Source organism: Nematolebias whitei, chromosome 22 (assembly GCF_014905685.2).
Source record: "Nematolebias whitei isolate Nwh7 chromosome 22, NemWhi1, whole genome shotgun sequence".
In the NCBI taxonomy this organism is placed as follows: domain Eukaryota; kingdom Metazoa; phylum Chordata; class Actinopteri; order Cyprinodontiformes; family Rivulidae; genus Nematolebias; species Nematolebias whitei.
In genome coordinates, this window is record NC_056519.1 from 22,829,919 (window position 1) to 22,842,627 (window position 12,709).

Below are 12,709 nucleotides of genomic sequence, written 5' to 3' on the forward strand. Positions count from 1 at the left end.
GTAAAAATAAACAAATAAATGCTTTAAATTGTGGGTCCTGAATCTATCATCTATTAAAGATTAACTTTTTGAATGTAATTATGGAAGTTAAACAACTTTTCCATGATATTCTAATTTTTTGGAAAGGTTCTGTACATGCATGTAATATATATATGTACGATGTAATGATAGTAACAAATTAATGAAAAGCATCAAAATAAAAACAAAATATAAATCAGATCACACTGTGTTTAAAGTCAGAGAAAGCGTGTGTGTTTTTAGCAGAGATTTACAAACAGGAAGTGAAGTGGTCTGTCTAATGCTGGGGGGCAGATTGTTCCAAAGTTTGGGACCTATAACTGAAAATGGCTGATCTCCTCTGAGCTTCAACCAAAAGCAGAAGATCTCCGGGCCGGAGAAGGAGCACATGATTCCATACTGAAGCTACTATTAAAGTTACAGGTAATTAAATTGTATTTTAACTGTGTGACTAAAACAGGTCATTCTTGGCCATTTAACGTTTGGAAGATTAAAAACAAACTTCTCACATGCTGGTTGTTCTGGTGATCCAGTTACATGGATCCACTGAAAACCACTCGAGGGCGACATTGTACAGTGGAAAATGTGGGCCTTCAGTTTTGCTGGTTAAGATAAACAACTTACTAATAAGTTAATTAAACAAAGGCAAAATGACAAATAGCCCTGCAACAATAATGCTCTTACCCTCCATCATGACTGTTGCTTTTATTTTTTGTGAAATTTCGAAACAATATGTCCTGATGCATCCAGGTAGAAACATCTAACAAGGTCAAGTCGGGCCCTCTGGACGGTTTCTTTGTTGAAATATTGTGTATTTTATCCAAAAGACCTTCAGCCTCAGGCGCTGCAGCAAACAGTCTTATAAACGGTTCTCAAAGCGGATCAGTCAGCTAGAACTAGCTGTTCACAAGCGCAGGGAGGACCATCCACCTAACAAGTGAAGTTGAACGGGCGGGGTCCTCCATGTTCATGTCACCTGCTTACAATGACAAGTACCTGTCAGCCCTCTGGATGGCAAACTGTCATCAGGCACTAACGATCGATGGTCCACCCTTTTGTACGTGCACAATTAGTTCTAGCTGTCACCAACAAACTGATGGATCCACTATGAGAAGGTGCAGCTTCTAAGAACCCATCCAGAGACATGACTCAGTCTGGTTAGATTGTGAGACAACAGGTTACCGTACTTGAGAAGTGGGTCTGCTCCAATAATCCATTTGCTTGTTGGTTCAGGTGGGACCAGTTCCACAGCGAATCAGGATTTCTTTTTTTTTTTTTGTCCCAACAGGACATTGCTGTTCCAACCAGTGGTGTAGCCAAAAACGAGTTTTCAGGTGATCCCGATAGAAAGTGGGTGAGCCACCAAATTAAATCCAGCTTTTTAAATAAATGGAAAGCAAAAAAAAAAAAGAAGTTTAGCAGGAAACTTATCTTTGAAGATGTTGAGGTTCTCCTTGGACAAGGATGGATAAGATCTGGAATGAGATCATCAGAGGTACAGCACAGGTTGAACAACTGGGAGATGAAGTTAGAGATCAGACTGAGATGGTTTGGACATGTCCAGAGGAGGGACAGTGGGTATACTGGTAGAAGGATGTTAGAAATGCAGCTGCCAGGACAAAGACAAAGAGGAGATGTATGGATGCAGTTAGAGACATGGAGGTAGATGGAGTGAGGACAGAGAGAGATGGAGGACGACTCGCTGTGGAGACTAGAAGATCATCCTGGGTTTATTTCTTCTGCATCATCAGTACAGACTCACATTTTTATTCACTAGCTCATAAAACATTATTTTTGTGGGGATGATCCAGTTTAGTTCTGAGCCTTAGTTTAGGAGCCACGGGTGTTCAGAGATTTGAACAGTGAGATCCCATCGGACCAACTGAACCAGCTTCTTTGACACCGCGGGGTTCCAGAACATCTGCAGATGTTAAAGGATCTGAGTCTGAGCAGGAAGTACAGTCGACTCTGACCCTGTTCGTGTTGCTTGACCAGTCCAGCTGTCCCAGTGCCTCAGATACAGAACCATCTACGTCCACGCCAGTAACGGACAGGAGAAAGGCTGGAGGTTATCTTGGGTCCCCCACCAGTTCTTTGGGTAATACAATCTTCAGACCATCACACAAACATCTATGATGCATTACTTGTGCTGAAAAATTACAAAATTCCTGCCAAAAAAAAACAACTCCTCCAAGTTCTTGCGAATAACTTCTTGTTTTTTTCTCTTCAGTTATCTTTCTCCATCTAAGCTTTGATGAACACGCATTATAGTTTTGACAATGTTTCACTTCAGATGCCCTTCCTGACACAACCCTCACCATCTACCCCGGCTTGGGACCAGAACCAGAGATACACTGGCTTGTGCTCCCCAGTGTCTGGTTTTCGCTCTTGCGAATAACTCTGCACGTAAATGTAATATGAACTTGATGGCGTGTATTTCAAAAATAGCATTCACAAGGTTAGAGCTATTTTAATGTGTCAGTATCTGTTAGGTCAAGTGTAGCTCAACCAAAATGTTTGACCCACCAACACCTCGCAGGTCTCCGAGAGTCCACAAAAGACAGCGAAAGTCCAGGTTGTAGAGTGTAGTTGGTTTTATTTGGACATTAATTACAAAATATACACGTGTTTCACTGAAACAAGACTTTAATACTGACGGGCAAAGCCCTTTTTGCTCCTGAGGTCAGGAGAGGTTTAGTCCTCTCAACCGTGCTGTGCCAAAAAGAACTATTTGATCCATCATCTTTGTATTTAGGAGCTTTAAAAAAAAAAAATTAGAATTTTTTTGGTTATACATCGCCAATGTTTTCTTGGTTAAAAAAAAAAATAAGTAACCAAACAATATTTACATTTGAACGCAATAGATTATATATACACATACACACATAAATATACACAATAGTACATAAATAAAATAATTACACTGATTTTACGTTCTCCCATAAATAGAAGACAGTTTGACGACGCGTTCGTGTCGGGGACACCGTGCGTCGTCTCGAGGCGGGAAGCGAGTTCTCGCCGAGCTCCCGCGTTCTTCACGTGAAACGTTTAAAAAAAAAAAAAAAAAAACACGAAAAGTCCACGCTCTTCTGTTCGTCTGGCAAAGTGAAGAGCTGGACTTCAGATAACCGTTGGGTTTTTGTAACAGGTAAATATTACAACCACTGCACGTGGTCAAATTTGACGTATTCTCCCAAAAAGAAAAAAAAAAAATTGTTCGTGTTCCTGCTCTCCGCTCTGGAGTGGAGAGGTGGAAAAACCGGAAATCGGTGGATTTCCGGTTGTTTTGTGAAATCGGCGGCCTCCTCAAAGCTGTAGTGTTGCTGTGCACGTTGCTCCAAGATATTTAAAAAGCTATAAAGTACAGTGTAAGTCGTGCTCTTATTGTGCAACAGCGGTTCTCACAGTCGGGTTGTTAACGGACACACGAGCCGACAACGACGACGACGTCACAAAGCTTTAGTCGAAACACTGAAAAAGCAACGTTTTAGGGCACGCCGCTGACGTGTGCTGAACCTCTGGTGCTCTTCAACATTCTAAAACGCTGTACAAATACATTTTTGGCAAAGTAAAAAAAAAAAACAAAAAAAAGATTTTAAAAATAACCGTGGGATAAATATTCAAGTCACGTAGCCTCCGGTCAGTCTCCGGGAGTTTTCCGCCCTTCTCTCAGCAGGATGCTGACGCTGAGCTCGGAGGTTACCGCCACACAAACACCGGCGCACCCGAGAGTACGCCGTGTTCTTAACTCCACCGCTACGAGGCACGTTTCTGCATTCGTTTTCAGCTGCACCCTAAACTACATAAAGACGAAAACATTTGTCAAAAGTTATGATGAAAAGAGAGAAAAGAAAAAACACCATCTTCGTGGTCTACGACAGCATACTGTACACGTTCTAAGATGTTCTCTAGGAATGGTACGGACTGTTGCTCAGAAGATCACAACTGAGCATAGAGCGAGTTTTTTTTAATGGTTTTCTTCGTTCGTGACTGGTTTTCATCTTGATCGTGCATTTGTTACAGTCCAACTCCGAGAACTTTGGTTAAGCCGTGGTTCTAGTGTCCGTTGTCTTTGGCGCTGTTCACGACCCAGTCGGCGATGATGAGGCTCATGCTGCAAACCATGACCACGATTCCACATGCCAGAAACAAAACGGCCTGCCGAGGAAAAATAATCACTATTAACAGGGTTCAGATTTTAACACGAACTAAGATTTTTATTTTTTTTTACCAATACCAGCACGTTTTTTTTTGTTTTTGTTTTGACCAGAGCCAAGTTAAAGGTTCAGGCTCCATCCAAAAGACTCCAGATAGGTTCTTGTTTGCATGAGAACGTTTTTATTAAATCAATTTAAATACAATGCTGAAACTAGGTGGTGAGAATGTCCATATTAATACAACTAGAAACAAAGAACATTTTATCTCGACTAAAAAAAAAAAAAAAAAAAATTGGTAAAAACTGCTCCATTTTTGTTTTGGTTTCTAGGATACAAATTAACAGAGAGCATGCACAAAGCAGGGCCTTGTGCAATAATTATTTTAAAAGTTTCATATCTCAAATCCACACGAAGGCGTGCTTCTAAAACATCTAAAGTAGTGTAGACGGAGCTTAAAACTAAAGAGAGGCAGCTACACGTTAAAGACATGCAAAGCTCATGGGACTGTTCTGTTTAGAACGCCTTACCCCAATCTTTTGCGGAGAGTTTATTGGCTCCTTCTTGACCAGTTTGATGTAGAAAGCCGAGGGCAGGATGAAGATCAGCATCGAGGCAGCGGAGGCGCCTGAGGAGAAGAACAAATAATAATTCTGGTCACTCAAGCTTCTTGAAGTCATGCTGTAAAGACATGAAATTATATGGATACTAACCAAAGAAGCAAAAGATGTCCTTGATGGTGGGGACGAAGATGACCAGGAGGTTGGTGCTACCCAGCAGCACCACGGTGATGATGATGTGGCGGATCCAGCTGAAGTCTTTCTTGGGGCACAGGAGGTGGCTGACCGAGGTACGAATCTATACAGGAGACAAAGAGGTCAACTTGTAGGACAAATTATGTCTGCTGGCACGCTCTCCAAGTACAAGTACTTGGTGGATACTTACAGGGAAGAGCACAACAGGAACGGTGAGCGTGACGGCAGCCAGCACAGCCAGACGGACCACCAGCAGAAGAACATCTTTCTTGTAGATTTTGGAATATGTGTGCAGCAGCTCAGCTTCCACGTGTACTGTGAAGAAAAATAATAAAGACGATGAAGTTGACACATTTATAAAAAGGTCCAAATATAAAAAGGTCTGTGGCGTTAGCAACAAATCGCGAAAAAGGACTAACATGTTTTAATGCTTTCAAACAATAATGACTTGGAACTAATTAGGAAAATAAACGTTGCTAAACGTCAACACGTCTTCTTTTTTACAAATCAGTGGGAATAAAAGCAGATTATTGCTTTGAGCTACTTTAGAGAGCTGTGCTAAGTGACTGGCTGTGCTACTAGCGGGCTAAAAAACTATCTGGATTAGCTGCTTTTTCTGTACAACAATAGCAGATTAAAATGAGAAGTTAAGTTACGGTCAACATCAATGCTAAACACCAGCTTGTTAGCCATGCTAATGTGCATGTTAGCATACAGACACTAGCGTTTTGCTGCAAGCTGCAACTTAATGCAACGCAGCTTCTTTGTTGTATTTAAATAGCAAATAAATACACTTTTACATTAAAAAATTGTACTTTGTTTAAAAGTTGTTTTAAAACTGCAAGTTGAAACAATATGGTAGTTAAAGCATTAGCATTAGCGTTATGCTAATGTAGCATAATGCTATGCTTTTTAGACAAACCTCGTTGCATGTTAGCATGTAAATGCTACTTCTTGTTATTTTTCAAGTTTGGCTTGTTAAATTTAGTAAATAGTGTGAAATATTTTAAATTTCTTACAAATATGGGGTAAATTTGAACACTTGTGTTGGATAATTAGCAGTAGTGGGCACAGCTAACCAAAAAGTTAGCTTCGCTAACCACTAAGACGACTGTCAGTCTGCGTCATTTGTCTTTGTCTCCTTCCAGCTAACGCTGCGTCGACCAATCATGTCACACTACACGTAGTCAGCCAATAGCGTGCTTAACGGACTCTTAAGACACGCCCACAACAGATGGGAACAAGCTTGTGAATTTCGTTGGCAGACTTAAAGTTGGCGAAACCTAATTTAGCGGAAGCTAATCCTTCAACTTCCAAATTTAGCGAAAACGCTAATCTGCTGAGTGAAAAATAATTTCCGTCGTTAGCCGAACTGTGCCCACCACTGATAACTGGCATGACGATGACCCTTCCTGATGAGAAAACCTAAATGTTTTTGGATTTTTCTCAACCTAAAAACAGCACAACAGATTGATTCACAGTGTTGATGTGCCTCTGTTGGTACTCAAAGTGTTTCTCCTGGTGTTACTCAAGCTGTTTAAAAACGCTCTTATGCAGGTGGGGTGATGTTCCCGAACATTTCCGTACAGCCGTGGGGACCAACGGGAACATGCTGGCACCGGCTGAATCAGGTGGGCTTTTCTCACGCTGCTGTTTCAGTGGCCTCGAGCACTTAAATCTGTATTTGTCCTGGCGTTGTGTTTGCTTATCGTTGACCGTTTTAGTCAGAAAATGAAGGACTCACTGTTGAAGGTGAGGTATCCAAAGAGCGCAGCCAGCAGGTACATGATGAACATGGCCAGAAAGGACAAGTTGGCAACGCTCTGCATCTTTTTGCGAGAACGACTGTTCAGGAGACACAACGGGGAACGCGTTAGTTTTAGAAGTTCATAGTTCGTCACGTTGAAACGTCGAGCATCGGGAGAGGCACTCACTCTTTGAGCTCCTCGTACATGGGCAGGATGGTCGGGTGGCACACGAAGGCAAAGATCAGGATGGGCAGAGCGTAGACCGTCTGGAAAGAAAGGCGCGATGCAAACGTTACAGCTGACCCTCCCACAAGTTGCGTTTTAGTCCTGAGGGTGCCCACAATGCAAAAGAGCCGTACCTGTGAGTTGATGACGACGTATTTTGGTGTGCAGGTGTCCTCGTCCTCAGTGGAGTTGACGGTGTGGGAGGTGCCGTTCAACATCTGCATGGTTTTATTCAAAGAGTCGGGAATTGGCAGAGGGCACGGGATCTGGTACTTCTTGATGATCACCTAAAGGACAAGGCAGGAAAACACTGAGACTTTCCTTATGAAAGGCTTTGATAGCGTGTGCGCACAAGCTCAGATTATGTGGGGTTTTTTTTTAATCTGACACCATTTGTTCTCCATTCCTTAATCTTCCTTGCAGGATGAAACACGCTTCTCTGGAATACTGATATTAAACCTCCGAGTGTCGCAAGAAGTAAACTCGTCTGCAGGAAATCCGCTGGCATGCGAGGAATGAGGAAACAAGGTGGGGTCGTACTCACCACAATCAAGAAGAACACCATGCAGAGGAGGGACAGGCCGCTGGTGTAGCCGAGGTAACCTGAGGGCGGAGGCAAAACACAAATATCACCCATGAGCTGCTTCTTGGTTTGAAGCTGGATAATCACGTGGCTGTACAAATCACGCTCCTTACCCAGGTTCCTGAGCAGCGAGAGGGGCAGGATGATACTGAGTGAAACCAGCAGCACCAGGTAGTCTCCGTTGATGTACCACTCACTGCCACGGGAGAAAAAACACCACGTCAGTGACGAGGCTTCATTAAAGTCGGTCAATACGTTGTTAAAAGCAGTGCTCACACAGTCCCTTTTCTTTAAAGTAAGCTAAATAACCAGAGCGAGCGCGGACTATTTGCTGGCAGGCTCCACGAACAGCTGACGTGATCTGGACCGACGGCGCAACAAAGCGGCACAGAGCGGCACAGAGCGGCCCCGGCCACGTCTGATCTGTGTTTAAAGTCAGAGTGAGCTCCGTCTCGCCGCGGCACCGGCTTCATCTTCTGCAGGAGCTCTTCCAAGTTCAGAACCGTGGAAGTCCTGGCGTCCTTTCAATACGACCAAACCTCCACGGACAGTGTCCATCCCTCCCTCTTACCGATAATCCCATTTATTCTCTGGATAAACACAGCTCTTAAACAAATACTTTGACCTCTTTGTTAAAAAAAAAAACTATCTCTTAAAAACACCTGTTCAGGATGCAAACAGGTAACAGTTGTTTCCATTTATGGAAAATTGTAAATATACTGGCCAGGTTTGCCTCAGGCTGGTTCTGTAAATAGCAGGCGGCCTTCAGGCACTAACCATCGATCGTGAGCTTACTGGTAATCCTTTTTACATGGGACAAGCTGGTTCTGGAGGTCTCCAAACTCTGAGAAGGTGCTATTTATAGGACTGAGTCTGTGGCTTTTGGATGAAAGACTAAACCTTTCAACCAAGAAGAATCACCTGACTTCACTTTCTTGGATACGCATTATCACTTCTCACCACTAGTGGGCGCAACAGATCATTGAGACGATCCTGAAATGATCCCGACTTTGTTTGTAATCCATACAATTACACATAACTCAGTGAGATATTTTACTCTTACATCACCCCCCATGACCTTTAGATAGATGAATATAAACGGTGCCACTTACTCGTTGTTAGCTCCCGTAAAAGCCTGGATGACGATGGGCAGCTCGTATTTGATGATGTAGAGGTAGCTTGACATGGCTGCACAGAGACAACCAAGAGTTGGAACAAGTAACAAACATAAATCAATTGTTTATGGTTCAAGTGCGAGTTCCTCACCTCCAATGTTCTGCATGGTGATGGCGCAGGAGGCTGCGAGTTTGCCGGGCATCCCGAAGGCTTTGTGGCCCAGCTCCTCGTAAACGCGGGCACCTTTGAAGGGATTCAGTCATGAAATTTCAGCTTTGGCGCTTAAATGTGACCGCACTAGGCCAACAGGAAGTTCTGCTTCTCTTACCTCCTTCATTGGCCGTTTTCAGCAGCAGGTGGACAGAATACAAAGAGAAAATGGCGACGGCCACTAGGAGAACCCTGTAAACACACAGGAAGGAGCTTGAACCAAAGTGAACGTGCAGAGGAAACCAGGATATGATCAGGGCTAAACTGCTGAGCTTTAAGAGCTAGGATCCGTCTGCTGATGACGCCACACTCATTTGATCCCACAAACACTCAGATCTTGTCTTTTAAAGCGTTTCCTGGCTTTCATTTACACAACTCTGTTCAAAGAGTCTCTTTAGCATTAGCAGGGTTGTAAAGGTCAAAAGGTGTCCCCTGTACGAGATCCTCTTAAAGCCTCTGGGACACTGCTGAGACAGTACAGGGTGTCCTGGGGTATTTATAGTCCAGGTGAAAATTAATCCCCCAACGCCGCCATTTGAGCCTCTTCACAGACATACTGCCCAGAAGACTTACTGGCCTCTCCTCCATCTGCATACCAGCTTTTCTTAGAAGTACCTCATCCTTTCTGTCGTTTCATACCCTCCAGCTGAGCACATTTACACCTCAGAGGGCCTTTTTTGGGGAATCGGTTCAATCAAGAGATTGTTTGTTGCGTCAGAGTCAGAGTGGCATTAGGTTGTAGAAATCCCTGACTTCCTGCAGATACAGGGCTCTGATTGGTCAGCTGCTGCCGCTATGCTTCGTTCATGACCTCCGGCATTCTCGTCTACGTTTACGTAACGACTGGCGCAGAAGGATTAGCACGGCTAATCTGCTTCCCCCGCCACGCCCCGTGTTCGTGAAACGGCCCACACCAAATGAGACGTGGAGCTCACGAAATGTGCTGCACCGGAAACATCTCAAAGTTCTTCAGTTCATATAATTTGGTGCACTGAACGACGCGACAGGGCACGCTCGTCCAAAACTCGCATTCTCCTTAAAAGCTCAACTCTCTCCTCGATTTTATCTACAGCAAACACGATAGCAAAGGAGTAGAACTGCAGACACCAACAACCCCCTGGCGCGGCGTCATCTGCCTCGCTCTCAGGGTCGAGCAGCTGTTGAATCAACACACGCCGCTGACGGGAAACCCTGAGATACATCAGGACCTGAGACCTTGAAGCTGAAGACTAAACCACCGCCGCTGCTTCTCAGCAGAGTTCACGGTAACTCAAAGCATTAATTATGAATTTGTGCTCTGGATGAGGGGACGCTTACACAAACAGGGCGATGCCGGTGTTGGCCATGGCCCAGGACAGACCCAGGATGCCGCTGCCCATGATGGCGTTGCCCAGGTTGAAGACGGACATCCCGAAGGAGGCGTTGCCTTGATGCTGAAGAGGGGAACACAAGAAACTCAGCAACGACGGAGGGAAACACTTGCACTGATACGTATAGAAGGTTAAAACGAGCTCTTACGTATTCCGCCTCATACTTCTTCTTGTTCGGGTTCACTTCTGGGAGGAAGTTTTGGCTTTCTGCATCCACATCTGGATACTGGCTGTAAAGGAAGAGCAAAGCCTTCAGAGACCGCGCGGGCGCACCGGGGTCAGATTAGGGAGTTGTACCGCGACGCGAGCCTCACCCATCCAGAGGGACCTTCTTCATCAAGTCGGAGTACGGAGAGTCGTTGCTGTTGATGCTGCTGCTGTCATCATCCCGAGCGACACTCAGGGACCTCATCTCGGCTCCCGGCTGTTTGTCACCTGGCATCTTCTGAGCTGGGGGAAAGAAAAATGGAGCTCGGTTAAGATCGTTGGCCTCTTTATTGTTCAACCTGCGCGCGCCCATTCAGCTGCGCTTTTTAACGCATGGTTGTTTCTCTGTGGAGGGAGGAGGGAGGAGGGGGGAGGGGGGAGGGAGGGGCGGTGACGCATCAGTAAGTGGAAAAATACCAGAGTTGCATCCTGAACATCAACCATCTGAGGATGCTCGTCAAAAATCTGCAGTGCGCTTCAGACACTTTTACCACCAGACATGGGGCCTTTTACAGACATGGCTGACACTTTGTGAAGTTTTATTAAAGCCGTCTTATGGACGGGCGGAAACATCCTCAAGATTTAGCAACAACAACAAATAAAGAATGTGTTTTATCCTCGGACAGAGCTGGAAACAAGAAAGAGAGCCCAACGCCTGATGCGTTCAGGGTCACTCTTTCCACAGCGGACAGAAACAAAGACACGTGTTGTCCCGTTATGGACATGTCTGTGCCTCACGCACGCGCACACACGCACTTTTAACTTTCCACCCCAATGTGTTAAGAGCCAAATATGAAGCAATGTGTCCAGAACTGCACCATCACTGTTACACCATCAGTCACATGAAGCCAAAAGGAAACAACACACAAGCTGAATAAAAACAGTTCATTTCAGTGTAAATGTTTATCACCATGAGACATCAATTAAGTCCACACAAGACGTTCAACCCTAAGTGAACACGTGTAAAACCAGGGAGTGGACAGATGATTCAGTGATGAGTGTTTTTATTTGTGCAGCTTCCTGTGTGGAGGCTCCAGCTGGTAATTTTCCATCCTCCTGAACGACGAACCGGCTTCTTACCTTTGAGGAGGGAGAGGCTCGAAATCCTGCAGAGGTCGGAAAAAAGGATCAAAACGAACAAATCCGAGGACTTTCTTCACAAAAACCTCAACAGATCCTGGAGAAAATCAACGTTTTGATTCTAAAACGAATGAAACCACGGGTTAAAAAACAACAACAAACCGTTTGAGTGGCAAAAATAAAAGAGCTAAACGAGTTGAAGATAATTTGGATTAATTTACAAATTATATATATTTTTTAAAAATGGTTAAAATCCCGGAGATGTGTCAGTCAGAAGAGCCGGTGGAGTCTGATGGAGACGAGATGAGGTCCTGAATTTATTGCATCAGATTCACCGGAGCGCGAGCGGGGGCGGGGCTAAGACGATGACGTACTTACGCACAACGTGACGCGCTTTGTATACAAACAGAGGCTGGCCCACAGAGGGAGGGGAGGATGTCGGGAAAACCGCGGGCAGTCGCCAGAGAGCAGCTCCCAGGGAGAAAAAACAAAAGAGCAGCAGAGAGCAGTTCAGGCTGTCTTCATCCAGCAGAGAGGATGAGTGGAGCCTACAGAAGTTCAGAACACTCTTTTGTTTTAATTCACTTAGAATGCCTTTCATTTTGTCACGCAACCTTTATTTATACACGTTAGTCTCATTGAGCCTCGAGGACTCATTTACAACCTGTTTGTTCATTTGTTAATTCATTTATTTACTTTTTGCCATCACATTTTGCTCAAGATTCCCGTTTGATTTTGCAGCATATCTCGTGGAAAAAATACAATTTTTGTTTTTCATGACCAAGCATCAAAAGACTAAGTCTTCTTTTTATCAAGTTAAATGTTTCTAAGATTAAGGGTCACTGATTTTAGAAATGCCTCATCAGTTGCAGCTCTTAACGGTGAAGCTGTCGAGGTGCTGCATCAATATAAATATCTGGGAGCTGTTCTCCATGACAAACTGACCTTTGACCCCCAGGCCAACTCACTTTGTAAGAAGGTCCACCAGAGAATGCATTTTTATCAGACGCTCTGTGGGTTTAATTGTTGGTTTGACTTCTATGAGAATGTTTTATTGAGTCTTAACTTTTACTTTCATCCGTTGCTTTGGATTGTTCACGTGCAAAAACAGGAACAAATTCTCAGGGATTGTCAGGATGTGCAGCAAAACTGCTGGCATAGACCTACAGAACCTCACTGGTGAACAAGACCAGGCTGATTCTGGCAGATCCTGTTCACCACTCCATGGTGAGTTCAGGTTGCT

General features: G+C 44.3%; 1 protein-coding gene across 1 annotated transcript; it reads right to left on the reverse strand.

The window, feature by feature from the left end:
* Positions 1–2,639: 2,639 nt before the first annotated feature.
* Positions 2,640–11,751, reverse strand: slc38a2 (solute carrier family 38 member 2). The gene is made up of 16 exons (XM_037695942.1): positions 11,467–11,751; positions 10,494–10,629; positions 10,328–10,409; positions 10,127–10,242; positions 8,928–9,001; positions 8,750–8,842; positions 8,596–8,671; positions 7,597–7,679; positions 7,445–7,503; positions 7,035–7,187; positions 6,862–6,941; positions 6,672–6,772; positions 5,118–5,242; positions 4,886–5,030; positions 4,703–4,800; positions 2,640–4,176 (listed from the first exon to the last, which is right to left on the reverse strand). Exons 2-16 carry the CDS (start codon positions 10,619–10,621, stop codon positions 4,075–4,077), a joined length of 1,515 nt encoding a protein of 504 aa, XP_037551870.1. The 5' UTR covers positions 10,622–10,629; positions 11,467–11,751; the 3' UTR covers positions 2,640–4,074.
* Between the last annotated feature and the right edge of the window lie 958 nt (positions 11,752–12,709).